The sequence below is a fragment of the Spermophilus citellus genome, assembly GCF_964194105.1.
Source record: "Spermophilus citellus genome assembly, chromosome: 4".
NCBI classification, from domain to species: domain Eukaryota; kingdom Metazoa; phylum Chordata; class Mammalia; order Rodentia; family Sciuridae; genus Spermophilus; species Spermophilus citellus.
Window position 1 is genome coordinate 13,227,064 of NC_138185.1, and position 20,540 is coordinate 13,247,603.

Sequence of the window (20,540 nt, forward strand, 5' to 3'; positions counted from 1 at the left end):
AGGCTTTCTGTTGGTCTGACTATCATCCCAATTTAACCCTTTTTTATGCCAGGGAGACACCTGGCTGTCACCTGTCACCTCAGGTGGTCTGTTTATTGGCCCCTTAGGTCAAAATTGATACGTGAATCAGAGCCCATGGGGAGGACGCCAAATGCCACGCTTGAGGCCTTTCCTAGGAGTCAGTGCACTGCACTGACCTTGGCACTGACCTTGGCCTGCAAACGCTGGGGCCAGCTGAATCACCAAAGCACTCTGCAGGAGCAAGCCGGGTAGAGCCCCTAGAGAGCATCCCTAGCAGCACGCACAGCGGGCGGCCCCAGCTTGCCAGCAGCACCCTGCCCTTCCCATGGGACCTTTGCAGTTTAAAAAAGAGGAAGAAAAACTAAAATTCCTTCGTTAGCAGTTTATTTTCATTTTGGGAAAGGCGAAATCCACCAGCTGGAACCTGGCGCCTCCGGGGGAACTGTCCTGATTCGCCTGCCATCCAAAGGCTATTCTGGCCCAGAAGGAAGAAATGTGTCCCCTTCGGTAGGGAATGTATAACGTGGCAACAACCTATCGAGACAGAAGCATGTGCGCTGCAGAAGCCCTGGTGGGCCTCTCCAGACCCCAGGGCACCCCTCTGCCTGAGGTCCACTCTGAAGCTCTGACCTGTCTTCCTCCAAGTCTCAACAAACATGATAGAAGTTTCCATCAAACAAGCACTGACATATTTATATTAAAAAATAGTGCAAAATCTCAACATTTATATAAATAACTCTAAGCCCCTGCTTTGTAGGTTTTTTTTTTCTTTACAAGGTAATACACACTTTCTGAGTTGGCATCAAAAATTGCCATTTTTTTTCCTCTTCTAGTTCAGAAAACAACTTTTTCAATAGGCCTCTTCTAATACAAAAATACTCCTGCCCTCGCACATACAGTTTCTCTTATTTTATATATATTTATATATATAATATTGCAGATCTTTAAACAAAGGTTTTGTGCAAATATGTCTTTAAAGTTAAGTGAAATCATCATAAACAAAAGAAAATTAAGCATTCACCACGCAGCTCAACTGGGAACAAAAGACTACTGCAGGATTTTTTTTTTCTCTTTTGCCTTCAAGACAGCTCAACAAAGAAACTTTTTTTTTTTTGTTTTGTTTTGTTTTGTTTTTGCAAGCTTTCTGAGCTTGTGCATTCAGACCAGACATAACATGTAAATATTTATACACGGAGGGTGTGTGTCACCCTGCCCTCCTCTCTTCTCCTTTAGGAAGTGCCGAGTGTTTTGCCTTAAGCCACGCTGCCCCGGCCTGGCCCCCGGCTCCTAGAGGGGGTGTCCTTTCTGTTTATCCTCTTTGCTCTCCAGCGGGGCGAGGTGCGGGTGCTGGAGCCGGGTCCCCTCCAGCAGGGAGGTCGGCCCGGTGCTCTGCTGGTGCTGGTAGGAGGACCCCGGGTAGTGACCGATGACCTCGCTGTAGGTCGGGGGCGGCCCCTCCATGCGCCCGCCGCTGCCGTAGCACGTGGCGCTGATGCCCGAGTTACTGCTAGGGGGACAGGGGCCGCCCAGCATGGCGCTGTCCATCAGGTCACTGTCGAAGATGGTTCTGTTGGGGGGCGCGCGCACTGACTCTCGGTTGAGCTCCAGCTGCTGCTCGGGGTCCCGCAGCTGGAGGGTGCAGGGGCCCTGGTAGGGCGGGGGCTCCTCCCCGTCAGACAGCGAGATGGTGGGGGGCAGGTCGATCTCGTGCTGCAGGTAGGGGTAGGTGGGCTGGAAGCGGTGGAAGCGGTCCCGCTGGGCGAAGGGCGGCACAGCCAGGCGGTCCGAGGGCCGAGGAGGGGCGTAGACCTGCGGCTGTGGGGCGGGCGACGGGTCAGGGGCGGGGGGAGCAGGTCGGGGTGGGGTCTCCGCTGGGGTCCACCGGCCTCGCCTGTGGGCAGCACCAGGGCTGCGCCACCTCACGTGGGAAAAGGCTCTCCCTGGGGTAGGGGTCCCGGCCACCCAGGGGCAATCTATAGAGCAGGGCCCAGGGATGGGCCTTATGCAGTGACACCCTTTCTGTGGCAGCGGGGGAGGCTGGAGTGCTAGGGGTGTCGGAGGGGAGGCAGCGGCTGGGACTCACCTCTGGGATTCCGCCGCTGGACACCGTGCTCTCCGAGGGCCAGAGGCATCCTTCCTGCAGGGGCAGAGATGGACAGGCAGAGTCAGAGGCTGGAGGGCCCACCGGCTGGCTCTGGAACCAGAGGGTGAGCCCGACAGCCTCCACCCTGGAGATTTCTGGAGGACACAGCCACAGTGGACTCCTCACCCACCCCTCTCAGCTCACACTGCTGTCCCTGTCAATCTCCTGCTTTTCAAAATTCCAGAATATACATCTGACTGGTCCCTTTCCCCTGCAGCTCTGCAGACCTTAAAATAAATCCTTAATGGCTCAGAAAGAAGCCCAGGGTGCTATGCCTTCCTGCCTCCTCCCCTCCGGCCCACTCGCTCACTGTGGGGCCTTAGAAAAGTACTTAACTTCCAGGCCACACTTTGTGTGTCTGGAAATGAGGATAATTATAATACTTGCCGTGTGGAGTTGCTAAAGAATTTAACAAGTTGCACATAAAAGCCACTGGAGCCTGTGTGCTCTCCAGGAGTGTGCAGAAGTGCTGGGTGCCACCACCGCACTCCCTGGAGACACACAGACAGGTTTGCCATGCCATAACACACTGGACACACCACAGGGTCTTTGTACTGGTTGCCCACTGTGTGCCCAACTCCTTTGACTACCAGTTCCAGTGTCTCCACAGGTTTCAACATCATCATCCACCATGTAGACATGGTGCCAAGTGCTGGGCCCAGAAGCTTCCGTCCCCTGCTTTGGGATTCTGGGCCAGCAGCAGCTCCTCTCCGGAAAGTGGAACTGCCAGGAGCAGTTTGTGTAAGTTGCCCCAGATGGCACTGAGGGGCTTCACAGAGATGTGACTCATGTGCAGTCAACTTGTATAGTCAAAGCACACAATTAGCTAAGTTTGGGCAAACATCTACACCAAGAACCGACGTCGCAACCAAGATCATGAGCTCCTGTATGGCCTCAGGTTTGCTGGAGACATGATTCCTGTAGGTCCCTCACCTGCCTCACCGGCAGCCTGGGGGGGGGGGGGGGGACAGAAGGCCGCAATCTCCTGTAGGCCACTGGGGGCGCTGGCTGTCACAACTGTCCCTGCAGGAATGCACTTAACCAGAGGTCAGGTCTCATCCTGGCCTGTGATCTAGCACATGGACGGCACCTGCAGGCTGCACAAGGCAGACCCCAGGCCATGCCTGACCCTCCTCCTTGGCCATACTCATCTCACCCACCTCCCGATTCCTCCTCCAATATACGGAGAGTGTTGTGTCCCCCCAGCCCCGTCCCTGGCATCTGGGAGACAGGGAAGACCTAAACCAGAACCTCCAGACTGGACCCCAAAGACAAGCCAATTGAGACCTAGTACAATGCAGACTCCACCCCGGGGGCTGGGCGGGCTGACGCCTGTCTAACAGCTCCCAGAGGCCCAGAGGCTGTAGGTGCTCTGGTCTGTGAGGTCCCTGAAGATCTGCAGATGGGCTGCTGCTTGGGCTCTGCCTCCTTCCTACTCCCCCATCCCCAGGGCCCTTCCTACTCCCCCACTCCCGGGGCCTTTCCTACTCCCCCACCCCCAGGACCCTTCCTACTCCCCCACTCCCAGGGCCCTTCCTACTCACAGAAGCTGGGGTCACCTCCTTCAACCCACCTCTACCCACCACCTCTCTGCTGAAAACCTTGGGCTTCCTGCTGCCTCCAAATTTCCACCTCCTCCCTGGGACCCACACTCCATACCCCACACCCCTGCAGAGCCCTGCTGTACCCTAAGTGGCTCCCCAGCAGGTCTTCCTGTCGCTATAGCAGGCCGGTGTCAGCACTTGCCACACAAGCCCTCTCCCCATTCGCCTTTAGCACCACCAGGCCCATAACTGCCTGTCCCCAGTGCCCAGCATCCAGATGGTATACAGCAGGTGCTCAGGTTACCATCTGAGTGCATAAGCTGCTGGGTAGAACCAGGTCCAAGTGTGACCTCGGGTACAGAAGAGACACAAGTTTCAGAATTCTCTGGAACCTCATCCCTGATGGTTTCTGGCAGTCAGCGGTGGGAAGCAGGAGGGGGGGAGCTACTCTTGCAGCTCCCACTGACCACCCCAAGCCCAGCCGCTGACAGGCCCCAGCGGCTCCCCTACAGAATTGCTTTCCCCTCCCATCTGCTCCCCTGCAGTCTCCTCTTGCCCCTCCTCCCCAACACCTGTGGCTCCTGTGTGCTCTGCTCCCCAAACACTCTCTGTAAATGGACACATCCAGGCTGCCCACAGCTGCCCCATCTAGCCCCATCAGACAGGGGACCCGCCAATCACTTCTGCAAAGAGCTAGAGGAAGAGGTTTTCTGCTTTATGGGCCTGCTGGTCTGTCACCACTCAGCTCTTCTGCTGGTGCCAAACACGTGCCAAACATGGGGGGTGGCAAGTTCGGGGCCAGCCTCAGCAACCCAGCAAGGCCCTAAACCACTTAGCAAGACCCTGTCTCAAAATAAGAAATAAAAATGGCTGGGGATGTGGTTCAGTCGTAAGCACCTCGGGGTTCCATCCCCACTACCAAAAAAACCCACAAGAAGCCCCCAAAACAAAACCATCACCACGAAAAATCCAAAAAACCAAGCAGGCGGTTGGCCCTCAGGGCCAGTTTAGGATCCTGATGACCCCCACCTGCCTTCAGTTCCAGACTGAGAGCCACAGGCTGCTCGGCAGACTCCCAGGAGCCCTCAGTACCACATGGTCAGGGGGAGCGCTTCTGACACCTCTCCAGTAACAGTCTCTCCCTCGCGTGGGTGAGATGGCCACCCTTGAAACTCTGCAGGCCAAACATCTGGCAGGTGCGCAGCGGGGGCTGTTACAGACTGAAAGAAGATGCCTCTGGCCAGCACAGGGCCTGGCTCTGGGACGGCGGCCTCCCGGGGCCTGGCTCCCTCTCCCGGCTGGCTGCTTGCCACCCCGCCTGGCTGCACCCTGCCCCTGCCCCTGGGAAACTGGCCCTTGGCAGGCAGGCCCCCATAGAGAGCAGATCAGGCTGTGGCTTGATTGGGGGACAAAGAGGACAAAGGGTGGCTCCATCCCAGGCCCTGGCTGAGCTCTGGGTCTGAGATGGCCTTCTGCACAGGTTTTCCGCAGGGACCTCGGCTGGGCGGGCCTGGCTGCTCGAGGGGGGGATGAAGACTGAACAAGAGCAGGAAAGGAGACCCAGAGCAGGGCCCACCTGCCCAACTGGCGCCCGAGGGCAAGGCTCGGGGATGCTCAGAAACAGGCAGGAGGGCTCCTCCTCCCCGACAGGTCTCCACTCGGTGACACCTGTTTCCAGGTGAGACCTTGACTGCCTTTATGGGTAAATCCCCTCCTGTTATGGTGCAGGTGGGAGGAGTCCCCCCAGAGCTCACCAGAGTCAAGGCAAGAAAGTTCGGAGGTGGGGTGACTGGGTCCCGAGAGCCCCAGGGAATGGCGTCGGCTGTCTATGGATGGAGACCTGTGAAGCCGTGGGCCCCAAATAAGGTTTTCCTCCTCTAATGTCGTTCTCGTCAGGAGGTGAAAAAGCTGCCTAAGAACTTTCTTATCCAGCTGGACAAGCCCTTCTGACCCAGGTCTGTGTCACTGTGGCTGGATGTCACTGTATCCAGCGATGCGTCTGTCCTGGCTTCCCCGGCCAGGTGCGGCCTGCACTCCAGCCTCACCCTGACCACTTGTCTTGCCCTGTGTGACACGTGAGGAAACAGCCAAAGGACAGCAAGAGGGGGTGGCCCTCAAATCCTGGGACAGCAGAGATGACCTGTTCATAAGGCAGTAAGGCGAGGAGAGCTGCTGGTAGGAGGGGACTCCCGCGTCACCTGAAAAGGGACCATGGCCAGAAGCTATGCCAGGGACTAGGTCAGGGTGGGCAGGGGAGAGGCAGGCCCAGCCCCAGGCAGGTTCAGGGCTCCCTGGAGGTCAAGGGCCCAGAGACTCCTCAGACGCGCCCTGTCTGGCAGGGGGTCCCCAGGGGAGGTGCCGCCTCCTGCTGCAGGCTGAACGGGCTCCTGTTTACCCCATGAGGTTCCCTGGGGAGACTCCTAGCCCAGGTGTCTGGGAAGCAATGGCCAGGATCCTGCTGTCCCTCCAGCAAGCCCCAGGTGCCGCTGCAGGGCTGAGTGCCTCCTGATGATGACATCCAAGTCCCCACACCCAGAGCCTCGGTGCTGCTCCTCCCACACAGCTCAGCTAACTCCATCCTCTCCAAGGGGCCAGGGCTCTTCACACAGCCACGGACAGGCTGTGTGGCCCGGGGCAAGTGTTCCACCTCTCTGAGCCTCCATTTCTCCTCTGCATAGCAGGGTGAGCTCCAGGTCTCCACAGCTCCACAGACAGCAGCTGCCGTTGCTGGGGTGACAACAGCAAATAAACACCAAGAGCCCCGGGCGGCGGAGGCGGCAGGTTCAGAGAAGACTCGGTCGGCCTCCTGACTTACGCTGGGCCCCGGGGTGCCCGGTGTCCCCGTCAGAAGTGCCAGAGCCACTGCTCTTGCCCTGACAACCTGGTGACGCACTGAGGCTGGGCCTGACGTGAGCAGAGATGTCCACACCTGCTGGCTTGGGCCTCGGCCAACACCAACTTGGCTCAGCCCAGACTCTGGGTGCCACTGCCAGCCCCAGGAGTCCCTGGGAACTGGGGAGCCCTGCCCACCACTGCCTAGACTGTCACCACCCTCCAGGCACCTGCGAGCACCAGCTTGGGGACAGGCCACTGCCCTGGAACTGTCACATGCTGCTTCCTCCCTGTCACTTCCAGCCTGCCTTTCAGACAGCTGCTTCCCACCCACGGTGTTCAGTTCTGTGTCCCAGGCACACGCTGCACAAGCCTGCCCCTGCTAAAGCACCCCCACAGCAGGACAGACCCCAGGGAGCTGGGTGCTCCTACTCTGGGGGCTCCCCCCTCAGGCGAGGCTTCGAGTCCGAAGGGGACACTGCCGGGGTTTTCAGAAGGCCCAGTGGTGCTCACAGCTCCAGCGTCTGAGAGAGGATGATGACGAAGAGCCAGCGCTCTCCTGCGCAGCGCAGTTGGCCCCGAGTACCCCTGGGCACCGAGGATGGCGTGGCACTGGCCTGGACCCCCCACACCTTCCCCATGTCACCTCCAGGTGGCCTAATCAACAACTGAGCAAGTGGTTGCTCAGCTGCAGGGGCTGTCAGAGGGAAAGCCACCGGCTGTGTCCAGGACAGACACACTCTTCCCGTGCTATCTCTGATCTGAGGCTGGTTCAGTCTGAGGGTGCGGAGGGACCGTGCTGTCTTTCTCCCGCCCCCACAATCCCCCTTTGTCCCCAGCAACCTGGCCGTAGACTGGCTTGCCCTGGGATTCCCAGTATGGCCACCTTGGTTCCGAAGAGCTTGAGAGTTCCCTGTCTTGGTGCGTGGCCACCAGCAGCAGCTGCGGGACACTGGCCCCCGTGCTCTCCTCCAGGCCAGGGGGACTCCAGGTACACAGCGCACACTGGGTACAGGTCGTCGGCTGAGGGACTGAATGGGTAAAGTGCTTTCCAGCCACTAAGGACAGAGACCTCACTTTGTGCCAAGACCTGCGTCCTGGGGGTGGGGAAGACCTGCGTCCTGGGGGTGGGCGTCGTGACCCTTTTCACACCAAGGGAGCCAGGGCCCCGTTTTCTGCATCAGGAACTGGCCAAAGTGCCCAGCTGGGACTGGTGAAGCTGGGCTGAGACTCAGGCTCCAGAAGGGTCTATCCCAGGGTCCTTTTGCCTCCCCAGGGCACTGTGACCACACGCTGGCAGGAACTGGCCTGTGACCCATCCCTTCAGTCTGGGTCATGGCTGTAGGACTGCAGCCACCTTTCCTGCCACCCAACCCTGTTGGGCAGAGTCAAATGCCAGCTGCTTGTCCCTTCTGGTCTCTGAATGTCCCTCGAACACCTGTCCTGCCATCACCTGCCCCAGTGGCCTCCTGCTCTTGGCTCCCCCTGCAGGCCTGTCCTGGACCACAGTGGGGACAGACGGGAAGATGGACCTCATGGCACTGCTCCCACCCTGGCCCTTGCAACGTCCCACCTGTGGCACATGGCAGAGGCTCAAGAAGCAAGGGGGGCTCCCAGGCCTGCCTCCACCTGCTCCCCATGTCTCCCAGGCCCTCGGCACTCAGGGCTGTGCCCAGGCAGGTGTCTTCACTCCTGTAAACAGGAGGGAGCAGAGGCCAGGAGGGGACCAAGCCCTGTCCTCTGTCCCTGAAGTTCGGTTCCTTCCAGCACCATGGTGGGGACACAGAGGGCATTTCACCAGGGCCTCCTACTGCCAAGGGGGCCTGGGATGCCGACGAGGCTACACTTACCGAGAGCCCGTCCTCTCTCCGCCTGCCCTGGCTGTGCCGGCTGATGAAGGAGCGCGCCGACAGTCTGTAGTGGCTCAGCAGACAGGTGATCACCACCACCATCACCATCATCACCACCACGATGATGAGGATCTGGACGAACTCCAGCTCCGCTGTGGGGACAAGGGACACGTGAGCCCAGGCCACCCAGGCTGCCGGCGCAGGGCCCTGCATGCCCACAGCCCCTGTGGCCTGGGAAGGCCGGAAGACTCAGGACGGTGGGATCTCGAGACACCCTGTCCTGTGTGCCTGGGATGCAGCTCAAAGCCTGTGCCCAGGGCTGTGGTGAGACCCGTGTGCAGGACCTGACCCCAAGCGGCAATGGCGGGGGGGGGGGGGGCGCATTTAGGGAAGGACTCACTGCCCTGGGTTCTCAGCCACCTGTAGCAAAAGGTGGGGCCCCTTCACCTCTACGGGGAACCTGGGACTGGGTGTGGGAGAAACAGGCGGAACAGAGAGACGGGCGTGCTCACACGAGAGCTCACCCCATGTCCTCACACCCCCATACACGCCCCGACACACACAGATGAACAGGCCAGGGCTGTGAGCACCCCCTCCTGACCAAGAGGCCTCAGAAAACACCTTCCAGATGGCTCAGATGTTACAATTCTCATTTTTTAGATTTTTTTTTGGCAGGGGGCGTGTTTTCCCCTGGAGGGCGGAAAAACCCTCAAGTCCTGGAAAAGGAAGGAGGTTATTTTGATCCTGCCCAAGCCGGGCAGCTTCTGCTGACTCAGGCGGGTCTGGGGCCTTGGCAGCTGGCTGCAGTTGGTGCCAGCAGAGCCCCCAGCAACGGGCAGGATGCCGGGTGCCTGGGAAGTGACACTGGCAGAGTGGCAGCAGCTGGCCCAGGAGGCCTGCGGCGCAGGAATATGCCTCCCCCAGACCTGGCGGGAGAAGGTTCCGGTGCTGTCCGGCAGTCGCAGCAGTTAGCCCTCCGGGCCACATGTGCAACACAAGGCACTGCCTCAGCTCTGCTCCCGAGACGGGCAATGGGACGCAGGGGACTGAACGTCACCACCGACCCCGTGGGGACTCTCCTGCCACCAGCCCCGGCTTCCCTAGAGCTTCAGGCAAGAGCATCCCCCTCTAGGGGACAAGTCAGAGAAGCTTCTCCCCAAGACCACTTCCTGAGCCCTGACCTCCCGCCACCGTGTCCCTCAAGGTCGTCAGAACACTGCTTTCTCTTGCCACATCACACACGTGCACCACCGCTCCCTGGTTCCATCATGCCATCAAGGAAGTGCCTCTGACTGGGGTAAGTGTCCCCAAGGGACACAGAACAGTGTCTGGAGACACTTATGATATCACAGCTGGGAGTCAGATGGTGTCTGGAGTGGGCCAAGGATCCCACTGGGCAGCCACACTACCCCAGCCAAAGAATAGCCCCTCGAGCCCCGTGCAGGGCACGTCCTAAACACCAGTGCTTCTGTCACCCCCCTGGTCGGGGGACACCCCAGCTCTCCATCCAGGTTCAGCTGGCCCCGCCAGACCTGCACGGTGAGGACTGAGGGCTGGTCAGGCCCCAAGGGCGATGCCCCTGCAGACGCAGAGGTGCGGGGTGGGATCCCCAAGTCCAAGAGCCCAGAGCTGGCGGGCCCTCCCACCAGAGCTTGGCCGCGGCTCCTGGCTAGATACTGCCCCATCTGACCCTGGAGGACCCAGGCGAGGGAACGCAGTACCAAGGGCTTAGGTGAGCAGAGCAGACCCTGAGGAGGCGGGGCTCCTCCTGGTGGGAAGCTTCCGGGCTGCCTGGGTTCCACAGGGAGGGCAGAGGCTGGGCTGGGCTGGTCACTGTGGTCACCCTGCCCATCTCCCTAGGCGAGGCGTGTCCAGAGCCTGGGCATCCTGACCTGATTCTGCAGAGCGCGGGCTGGTCTGCTAGGTCCAGGACAAAGCCGTGCATTCAGGGACACACAGGGTCTGCTCTGTGCAACACCCACACCCCAGAAGGACCTGCAGTGCCCCTGAAGCCCATGCACTCTTCACCCCGGCCAGGGACACCCCCTCCGTTGTCTCCAGGCCTCTGCCCACGTTGGGCCTGGAGGGAGGGTGGTGTGGCCTGCTTTGTTCCTGTCCCAGGCCCTTGAAGCTGTGGGACCCAGATTGGGCTGCTGCCCTCTCCTGGGGTGGTCTGGGGCCCAGGGGGCAGTGGGTGGCAGCACATGGACCAAGACCCATGTAGGCCTGGTGGGGTGGACAAAATGGGCACCTGTCCAGAGTGGCAGACCACTCCCAGAAACAAGCACAACGTGGCTACTGGGTCCCTGGGCCACTGACCCCATTAGGGCACACACCCAGAAAACTCACATAAGGGCGGCAGAGGGGACAGTTATCCAAAAAGAGAAACTGACCAGCCACCGGGCTACATCTGCAAGCTGACAGCCCGGATCCAGGCCCAGAGGGGAGAGAGGGTCACGGGAATTCCTGAGGCTGGCGCAGGGACCAGGGTCAGTGTGGCAGCTGAGGCAGAGGGTAGGGGAGCCGCAGGTGAGGCAGAGCTGTGTGCAGGACACGTTTGGCACACAGGGATCCCCCCAGCAGCCCGCGGAGATGCTCTGGAAACAGAAAGGAGCATCCCAGGAAGGTGGAGGGAGACTTCCTGGAAGGTGGGACCAAGCAAGCAGCCCCCCTGGCGTGGAAGTCACAGGGAGAGGCCCAGGGGATAGAGGAGGGTTCCTGGCAGAGGCTGGAGGCAGGACACCCGGGCAGACACTGACGTGGAGGTGTCATGGGTACAGGACGGGGCCCCAACTCTCCTCCAAGTCTGGCTGAACCCGCTCTCCCACACGGTGAGCATGGAGGCAGGTCAGCCTCAGACCCAGATCCCACTCCAGCAGTGTAGGGCCCTCGGCTGGGTTCACTAAGTCAACCCTTGGCTGTGGGCTGGGGGGCTGCAGCCCCCACCCCTCTGCTGCACTTGCACACCTGGGAGACACCTGCCTCACCTTCAGGCACTGGAGCCACCTCAGGAAGTGCACCATGTGGCAAGCACCCGCTGGTCGAGGCCACCAATTGGAGGCTGGATGCCCTCCGTTTCCACAGTCCCTGGCCTCAACTATGTTCCTGTTTGGCATCAAACAAAAGGAGCTGTGGGTGTCCACCCACACGGTCTGGTGCTGGCCCCTGGCCCTGGCCCCACACGGCCGGCACGGACCACACCCTGTCTTAATCTGCCTGCTCCCTGCCAACACCCCGAGTTGGACCTCGCTGCCTCCAGGGCTCGTGCCTGTGCCCACGGCAGGCCACAGAGTGCAGAAGGAGCCCCTTTCTCCACCAGTCTGAACCGCTCTCTAATTGCTCAGCAGAGGTCTACGAGGGAAGAGAAGCATTCCCCCGCCTCCAGGGCGGCACGAGGAGGCGCACATCCCTCCACCACGACACCCAGAAGTCCTCTGAGCCCTTCGTTTGTTTCACAAGACACAGGGAGGCCGGCCTGGGAGGACGGGGCTGGGAGGCTGGAGAGCTGGGCAGCTGCCTCATGGCCCTGGCAAAGGAGTGGGAACCACATGGGGGCAGGTCCAGGTGTGGCCACATCCTTGAACCCTCCAAAGAACCTAAAGGCCACCTGTGTCACACTCGCCCTTGAGACCCGGCAGTCATTCAAGAGTTTCAAGCCAAAACCAGATACCTAGGCTGCATGTCACTCAGCTACTAATGTCACATATGGAACCACTTGATCCTGCCTCAGTTTCCCTAATATGACAGCCTGCACCCCTTTACCTGGATGTGAAGCACAGACGTCCTAAGTCAATGCCCACTTTGTGACAACCATGGGTGGGTCCTACCACTCCCTTCAGACCAAGGCTGTCACTGAGCTGTGACTACAGGACTCATGGCCATTGGTCACAGATAAGAGGGATGAGGCAGGACGGTAGGCGGTGCTATCCACAGTCCAAATTCACTGACACCACTCACCATGAGCATTCTCAGGTAAACACAGGAAGCTTGGGGACAGGGTGCCCTAGGTCACACAGCTAGGAACAACAGGGCTGGGGTCTTATTCTCCCAACGCATCTGCCAGCCCCGGGTCCCAATGACACCTCGAGGTGCAGTCTGACCAGTGCTGCCCTGTCCCCTTACGTGTGCCTGCTGAGCCCTGTGACCCAGGGCACATCTACCCCTGTGAGCCAAGCCCCCCGCCTGCTATGTGCAGGGACGAGACAACGGAAGCAAGAGCTCAGAACAGGGCAGAAAGAGAGTCCCACTCTGTCTGTTACAAACACCCTTTTAGGGACAAAAGCATCCCTTGTCCCTGCTGACACCCCCTGCTGACACTCAACAAGTGTGCTGAGCTGCAGAGCCAAAGCCTCTGCCTGGCCTCTGTCCCCAGGGCCGAGAGTTTGAGCTCAGGGTCTCAGGGGTGCCAAGGGACAGGGCCCTGGGAGAAAACCAGCATTTCCCTCACGGAGTCCAGTGTCACACCTGTCCTCATCATGGGGACATGGAGCGGCTCCTGCTACTCCCCTCTGTAAGTCTCCGCTGGGGGTGGTGGTGCCCATGGCCATCCCTCAGGAGTGACCAAGCCCGTCTCCTATGGCACAGTGAGGTCCCTCTCACTTGGCACCCTCTTCCCTCGTGAGTGGCTCTAAGTTCACAGGCCTCGCCGGCGCGGCCTGCCCTCCCTTTGGTGCTCCCCTGCAGAGGCTGCGGGGTAGGTGCCCCCTCTGGCTCCTTCCTGGCTGGGCTGGCATGCGAGAGGACTCACCAAGTGCCAAGACTGGCCAGGGGCAGGCACGGTGCCCGGCCCTGCTCACAGTGTCTCGCTGACTCGAAACTTCACTCCGGGAGGCGGGTACCAATGTGCCCACCCTGCTCCACAGAGGAGACAGACAGACTCTGAGTGAGGGGTGGGCAGCTGGTCAGAGACCACACAGCCGAGCTCCCACCCAAGGCCCGAGCTTTTGTGGCTAGACCCACTGCCCCGGGCCAGCATCCTGGGCAGGATGGTGGCACCAGCCACGGGCTTGTAATGAAGGTGCCTGGAGGCCAGGTGGAGTTGAATGCCAGGAGCATCGTCAAGGGGACCGTGGGGGCGGGCCAATGCCCTACAGATGCACAGTAAAATCCTGGGGGGTCAGGACAGAACCATGCACCAGGAGTTCGGGGCACTTGCCAGGGACCAGAGAAAGTACCCACAGATGTTCCTCTCACTTCCTGTATGACAAACACCGGGCCTGGTGGCGAGGACCGCGTCCCCTCTGGCTTCTCCAACCTGCAGTGTGGCTACAGCCCTGTGGCTGGTGGGGGCTGAGCCAGGCAGATCAGATTTTCATAAATTTCAGACAGCGCCAGCTCCTAATTCCTGGGTGTGTGGCTCGGAGGCCAGACAGGGCCAGCGTCCACCCCGCCGGCTGCGCCCTGCTCCGCCTGCACTGTGGCCGCGGCTGGGGGTGTTACTGGGTTAAAAAAGCCAATTGCAATACAGCTGTCAAGCTCCGAGCCTCAGTTTTGATAAAGGAAGGATCCACGGCGTCACGTCCGTGTAACACGGAATACAGTGGCTTTAGATCGGACTTCGCACAGGTCCAATGCCACCCGGTTAGAAGTATTGGGGCCTATGAGAGCCACCAGCATGGGGGAGGGCGGCCCGTGGTGGTTTCCCCTGGAGGCCCACACAGGGGCTGCCCCTGCGGCCCTGAGACCTTACATTTCAGCTCCAGGCTGAGGCCATTCTTTTCCCTTGGAGGTTTTGGCCTCCACCTGGGTGGCAGACTGGAGCTCCCCGAGAAGCAGCCTCAGCTCATCCCTGTCCCTGCTGGGGACTTCCCAGGTGCAGATGATGCGGGCTGCGGAGACCCTGTTAAAGTGTGTGAGGAACCTGGCTGGCCTGGGGCCCCCCACGTGGGTGTGGCTTTTCCTCATCCTCGGGACAATGAGCTGGAGCTCAGTCCTTCCTGGGCTGGAGGGCTGGGCAGAGTCCACCCTCCTGCCAGTCCAACCCTGGGGGTTTCCAGACCAGACGGACCCCCCCACACCGCCCACGCCTATCCCCTTATCTGTCCCCGGGGAGGGCAGCGGCGCCCTTCCTGGCCCTGCACGGGGGCCCTGTCTGGCCTCCTGGCCACACACCCAGGAATTAGGAATTGGCGCTGTCTGAAATTTATGAAAATCTCATCTTGTTAGGCCTGCCTGGATGAGACCCGCAGGGCGGGCCTCATTGTCATTCCGCAGAGCCGGGCCTGATGGGGTTCCAGCCACTTCATTTAACGCCCCTCCTCCCCACCCAGCCGCCTGGCATTTGAATAAGAAGCCAGCTCCCCGCCTCGCATTTCAAGTAAAATTGAACCAGATGTCAAAGGAATAACTTTCTGAACACTCTTGGTGCCGGTTCAAATACCCCCCAACGGCACATTTATTTCTTGGGAGTTAACCCGGCTTTTCCTCTGAAGGCTGGAGGCAGGAGGTGAGCCCGGCCGTTTCAGAAATGGGCTGCCCTGGTTTTGAAGGACTCCCAGGTGCAGCGGGGCGGCTGGCCTCTGGACAGGTGACCCTAAGATCCTGCCCGGTGCCGGGAGGTAGCCGAAGCTGCGGGTCGAGTCCCACCCAGGTGGGTCATGGGCTGTGGCTCCTGGCTCTGCTGTTCTGGGTAGAACCTGAGGTTCTGGTTGGAGCCTGGGCTCCAGCTCCAGCCCTGCCACTCACTGTGGCCTCTGGCGAAGCACTCAGTGTCCTCACCTGGGGAGAAACAGAGGGACCCAGTCCACGTCCTGTGGTCGGGGCAAGAGTGACTGGTCCACTTCCAGGGGATTCTGGGAGTGAACTCCAGGCCCTGGGCCTGGTTCCTGTGCTCGTCCCCCCTCCTCACACACACCGGGGCAGCAGCAGGAGAAGCTCACCAAGGTGTGTCCCCTCTGCTGGCACCGTAGTTCAGGCACCTGTCCTGTAGAGCACCTCTGTGGGGTGAAGACGGCAACCCCCAATCTTCAAGTGTGAGCCTCGGACAGGCAAGTCAACCCCCACCCTCTGCTGGGACCCCTCCTTAACCTGCTGGCTCTGTGGGGGCCCAAGCACACCTCACCTCAGGACCCTTGCAGGTGCTACTCTGGTGGCCAGGACTGATCTTCCCCACGCCCACGGCTTGTTCCCTTCATTGCCTTCTGGTCTCTGCTCCAAAGTCCCCGCCCAGGGGCCGCTCTCCTCCCCACGCCCCAGGGACCTCACCTCTCCAGTGGTCTGTTTTTCCCTGTAGCAGTCACCTCCAAGCTGAACATGACCCAGCAGTTCACATCCCGCTTCTCCAGGCTGCACTCAGAGTTACTGTCTGTTCCCAAGCACCCAGACCACAGCCTTCCCCCAAGCGAGCACACGACAGATGTGCCAGGCACGAGCACATCTCTTCTCCTGGGCAAAGGTGAGCATCGAGGAGACCCCCTGGAGGCCCACACAGAGGCCAGCGTCAACGGAGGCCATGTCAATGTCCCTGGCAGGGCTGATACGACCCAGGGAGCGCCGGCGCCAGTGGATCAGTGTGTGCAGACAGGACATCACCAAGGAGAACGAGCCCATTCGGTTTGAGAATTTTTCCAGATGCTCGTTTTTAAAAATAATGTTGAAATCTCAAAATAACACCTATTTTTACGGGTGATCTGTGTCTGCCAGGCTGGGGGGGGCAGGTGCACACAAAGCTGCCACCCCAGGCCCCTGGCACCTAGCGCTGCTGCATCCTCTACCCGGACACACAGCGGTCAAAGGATGCCACGTAAGAACCACCCAGCACCCCAGACCGAGCTGCTCCCCACAAACCCCAGAAGTCAGGTGGCCTCCGCTGGCCCTAGCAACACTTCCTGAGTGCCCTCACGGGGCGGGAGAGGCCACCCCTCCATGTGCTCCTGGCTGAGCAGCCCAAGGTGACATCCAGACACCTGACCATGTCTCATTTCCTCCCAAGGGACTTCCCTCCAGTTACCTGGAGGGGGCCATGGTCCATGTGATCATGTGCAGGTCTCTGTGGCAGGTATACAATGGCCTCTCCCTAACACTGGGCCTCTCCAGCAGGAAAGCCTCCTCTCTGGGCCTCCATTTTACTGTGGAGCAAATAGGGATGGCAGAAGGTTCAGGGGGTGTGGTCACGTCAGCTTCACAGCACTGAACCTGGGCTCCTTTCTCTCTGCTTCTGAGCCTGTGCCAACCGCCCAGCACGCTGCTACCCTATCTCTCCCTCCCTCCCTGCTTGGAGCTGGGGCCATACCTGACATTCCCGACCCTAGCCCCCACCTCAGGACATGGGGTGCCCACCCCTCCCTGCTGGGCTGGGCTCTCCAGGTGGAGGCTTCTGTCCCTCTGGGCTCCACTGGAGGGCCGCGGGGCCTGCCTCAGCTCAGCGTCTCCCCAGCCAGGGCCCAGAAGAGGGCCAGGCAGAGAGGGCTCCACGCTGGTCTCCCCAGGAGGCAGGAGCCCAGGGGGCCCTGGGGAAGCCGCAGCCCAGGTGCATAAATAGAGCTGGGTGTAAGAAACCAAAGCAAACTGACCACACGGCCTGCTGGGTGTTCGCCTCTGAGGGCACCTCGTGCTAGTCGGTAGGGTCCAGGGGCGGGCAGGCTGCCCCCTTCACCCCAGGGGGCAGAAGCTCACAGAGCCCCTCTCCCCTGAGTGACCCATGGGCCTTGCCCCTGCATCCCAAGGTCATCTTGGAGGCTGTGGCCATGGCCACAGTGAATGCTGAGTCTGAGCGGGCATGGGGACCAGGGTGGGGAAGTCAGGACCCTGGGAAAGCACAGGGGCCCTGGCGCCACCACGGACCCTCCTGATTAAACGCTCCTTCCATAGGAAAGACCAAGCCGCGCCTTTTATCTTTCTTGCTATTATCCAAATGGAAAGAACTAATGGGATTTTTTTTCTATTGTCACCGACATCGAACATCTTTAAACACCCACTGTCAGCAAAATATCAATCGCCTCTGGAGAGTTATTGGCAGGATGGAGTGGATTCACGGCGGGAGTGGCTTCCGTCGATGGACACGCTGCCGGGTGACAGAAAGTTTCTTAAAATGGGCCAGATGTGCTTTGTTAATCGAGGCACGCAGAGAACAAATGGGGAGTGGGTGGGTCAGCGGGTCTGCTGCCAGGGGTCCTGTCGGCTGCACATGGGGGGGCCACTGCGGTGGTACCGTCATAAATATGCACATCACCTTTCAACTCAGCACCTTGAACTTCGGATCATTTCACCAGAAAAATGCACAGAAGGTCCCCGAACCTCCAGGACAGGCGCTCAAGGACATCCTGAGGGCGAGGGGTGCTTCCAAAGCCAACAACCAGAGACCACCTAAGTGCCACCGACCAGCCCTGAAGGGTCACCTCATGGGACACAGTGGGACCAGGAAGCAGACACAGCAGGGTCCTAACTTCTACCCACCAGACGCCGGAAACACGGTCACCTCCCCATTTCAGCCAGAAGTGTTCCCAGCCACTACAAATGTCCTTGGGGGCCAGTCACTCCTGGCTGAGGACCACCAGTCCACGGGTCTCATGATGAGCGGTCACTGGTGACTGTCCCGGGGCAGCATCGATGACACTGGAACAGAATATAACAGGGACCCATTTTTGTAGGGAAAAAGAGGAAAAAAAAAATCAAAATGAAGATGGCTACGTTTGGAAGGGGGAGACTCTCCTCTTCTGTATTTCTACGCTGTGTGCATTTTTCAACGAGCACCAGTAATTTCAGTTTTAAAAATCCTGACACGCCCCTAAAGCCCCGCACGTGCGCCCGGGTGCGTTTCCGAGCGCCGTCCTCGCGCTCCTTGGAAACCAGCAGATGTTTCTCTCAATCACTGACTTTCAAGAGCCTGGTGTTTCCTGACATGAGCCGGGACTTCAGCACCCGGGAGAAGGGACGTGGGGGGGGGGGGCCTGTTTCCAAGCCTCTTGGACAAAAAGTGCCGCTCTGAACAGGCGGCAGGAAGGGCGGCATTCAGCAGCCTCTCAATAGCGCCTCATTCAACCCGAGGGGCCTCATTGATGCGGCCGCGTGCTGGAGAGCGGCCCCGGGTCAGCCTGCGACGGGCACCGTCTGGAGGGGTCTCGGCGCTGACCTGGAGGTGGCCCTGCCTTTCAAGAGCAAGAGGGGCCCAGCGATTCTTGGTCTTGCCCCGGGCAGAGGTGGGAGGTGGACGGATGGCCAGGGTCAGACAGCAGGGAGGGCGGAGGAGGTGGTCAGGGTCTGGGCGGGGACTGGATTCACCCAGTGCTCGCTAGGAGCAGGGGGCTCTCTGGAAGTGGCCTGCCGGCCTCCGAACCCCAGGCCTCCCAGGGGCCCAACGTGGCATCAGGGAATTATTTTCCTCTGTGTGCCTCAGTTTCCTCATCTGGAGCAGCAGAACCCCACGAGCACCCACCCCAAGTGCTGCCGTGGGGGGGAGCCGAGGGTGGTGAGCACACACCAGGTGCGAGGCCCTCAGCCTGGTGTGTGACGTGGGCAGCAGACTTCAGCTGTCATCCACGAGGGCTACCTGCTGGGCCCCCCGCAGCGCTGCGGGGTGGGGGGGGCATCCCTCCTCCAATCCCCAGCTCCTCCCGAGCCTGCGTGCCTGAAGCTGCCAGCACCCTGGCTCCCAGCGGCTGCAGCTGCCCGAGCGCTGCCCCTGTGACAGGCCGGGCCATCTGCTTGGGACGCTCGCTCTCCTGCTGTGAGCCCCGTTCCCAACTGCCCAGCCTGGGCAGCCACGTCCTTCTCTGGATTTCCCTGGCAGTTCTAAACTCTCCCATGTGGCGGTTAATTTTGTAAATACCACACAGGACATCTGCTGTGACTTCTAAGAAAATGTGTAACTCACGATCGACTTAGCATGATGGGTGGGTCTGTGTCTGGTGGCCCGTTCGCCGAGCGGCTCCACCAGGCGCCCTTCTGTCCTGTCTGTAACTGGCAGACTCCTCTTCAGCCCTCAAAACCCAGGACTGGCTGCCCCACAGCAGCCTCCACCTCCTCCTCTTCCTGCCAACAGGAGCACCCACCCAAGCCACCGCATGGGGAGTTCCCAGGGACAAGGAAGAGCATCCCCTTTGCCAGTCTCTCCCCAGCACCTGCCCACAGTGGTGCTCATCAGGGAAGCAGCCGGCAGCTGTCTGGGCCACTTCCTGTTGAAACAGTGAATCTCAGAAGCACCAACTCCCGGCTGAGGGAAAGACAGAGGCTCCGAGCCACCGCCTCCGAGGCCTTTCCCTGGAGCTCCGTGGCACGACACAGAAAGCCACAAAGGCGGGTGGCCCAGGTCTCGGTTTGAGCAGATGCAGTCCCTGGTTGTCTGAGACCTTGGGCCCTGCCCTCCACCTTAGGGATCAGCCTCTCGGGATGCCCACGGACCACCTGGGACAGCACCTGTGCACCAGCTCGCTGCTGACACCAGCTGGCACCAGGAAGTGCACAATAAACGGAGACCATCATTAGATGACAAAGCAGACAGACCCAGGCTCAGGGGAGGCTGCCGTGGGCTGGGGCCCAGGAGGCCAGGCCCCGAGGAGGCCCTATGGTGTAGACCTGGGGGGATCAGGCACCACGGGTGTGGCACAGGTGTCGAGCCCGGCATCTCGTGACCTGGAGTGACGGACACTGAGCAGGTGACCTGTTTACAGGTAACAATCAACATGGACAGAGGGGGGCAGAGAGAAAGGGCGAGAACCAGGAAACCCATCGGATCAGGCGGTCAGCGCCCAGGCTCCGGCTGCAGAAGCTCCTAAGGGTACCTGCTGTAGTCACCCCTCTGCTCTCAGGGCAGAGCAGCGTGAGAACTGCCCAGAGGTGCGCCCAGCTGCGGGAGACGGCCCCGTACTTCTGGCCACCAACATGGGAGCCCTGCAGGCCGGCCGAGGCTTGGGGGAACTCGAGGGTCATCCCTTAAGGGTAGAAGACTCACTTCCATGTCCTCCTGTGCACACTGACCCAGGCTGTACCCTACCCAGCAGCCACAGAAAGTTCAAAAGCATCATGAGTCTCAGCTGCCCCATCACGTTCACCTTAGACCACCAGGAGGCCCCCACCCCACTGCCACACTTTCCATCTCCTTCCCTGGTTCACCACACTCCAGACACACTGGCCTTTTCCCTGTCCCTACCCCAGGGCCTTTGCACAGGCATTTTGTCTGCCAAAAGCACTCTCCTTAGGTGGCTCTTCACAAAT

General features: G+C 60.1%; 1 protein-coding gene across 2 annotated transcripts in view; it reads right to left on the bottom strand.

The window, feature by feature from the left end:
• Window positions 1-383: 383 nt before the first annotated feature.
• Window positions 384-20,540, bottom strand: part of PMEPA1 (prostate transmembrane protein, androgen induced 1) — a 49,875-nt gene continuing 29,718 nt past the window's right edge. Inside the window, exons 2-4 of one of the 2 annotated variants that reach the window (XM_081289837.1) lie at window positions 8,391-8,542; window positions 2,105-2,158; window positions 384-1,830 (exon numbers count right to left, since the gene is read on the bottom strand). In XM_081289837.1, coding sequence (XP_081145963.1) covers window positions 1,309-1,830; window positions 2,105-2,158; window positions 8,391-8,542 — 728 coding nt within the window. In that variant the 3' untranslated portion in view covers window positions 384-1,308. Of the gene's footprint in view, window positions 1,837-2,104; window positions 2,159-8,390; window positions 8,543-20,540 lie in introns of both variants that reach the window. The other variant, XM_081289836.1, reaches the window with a different exon arrangement.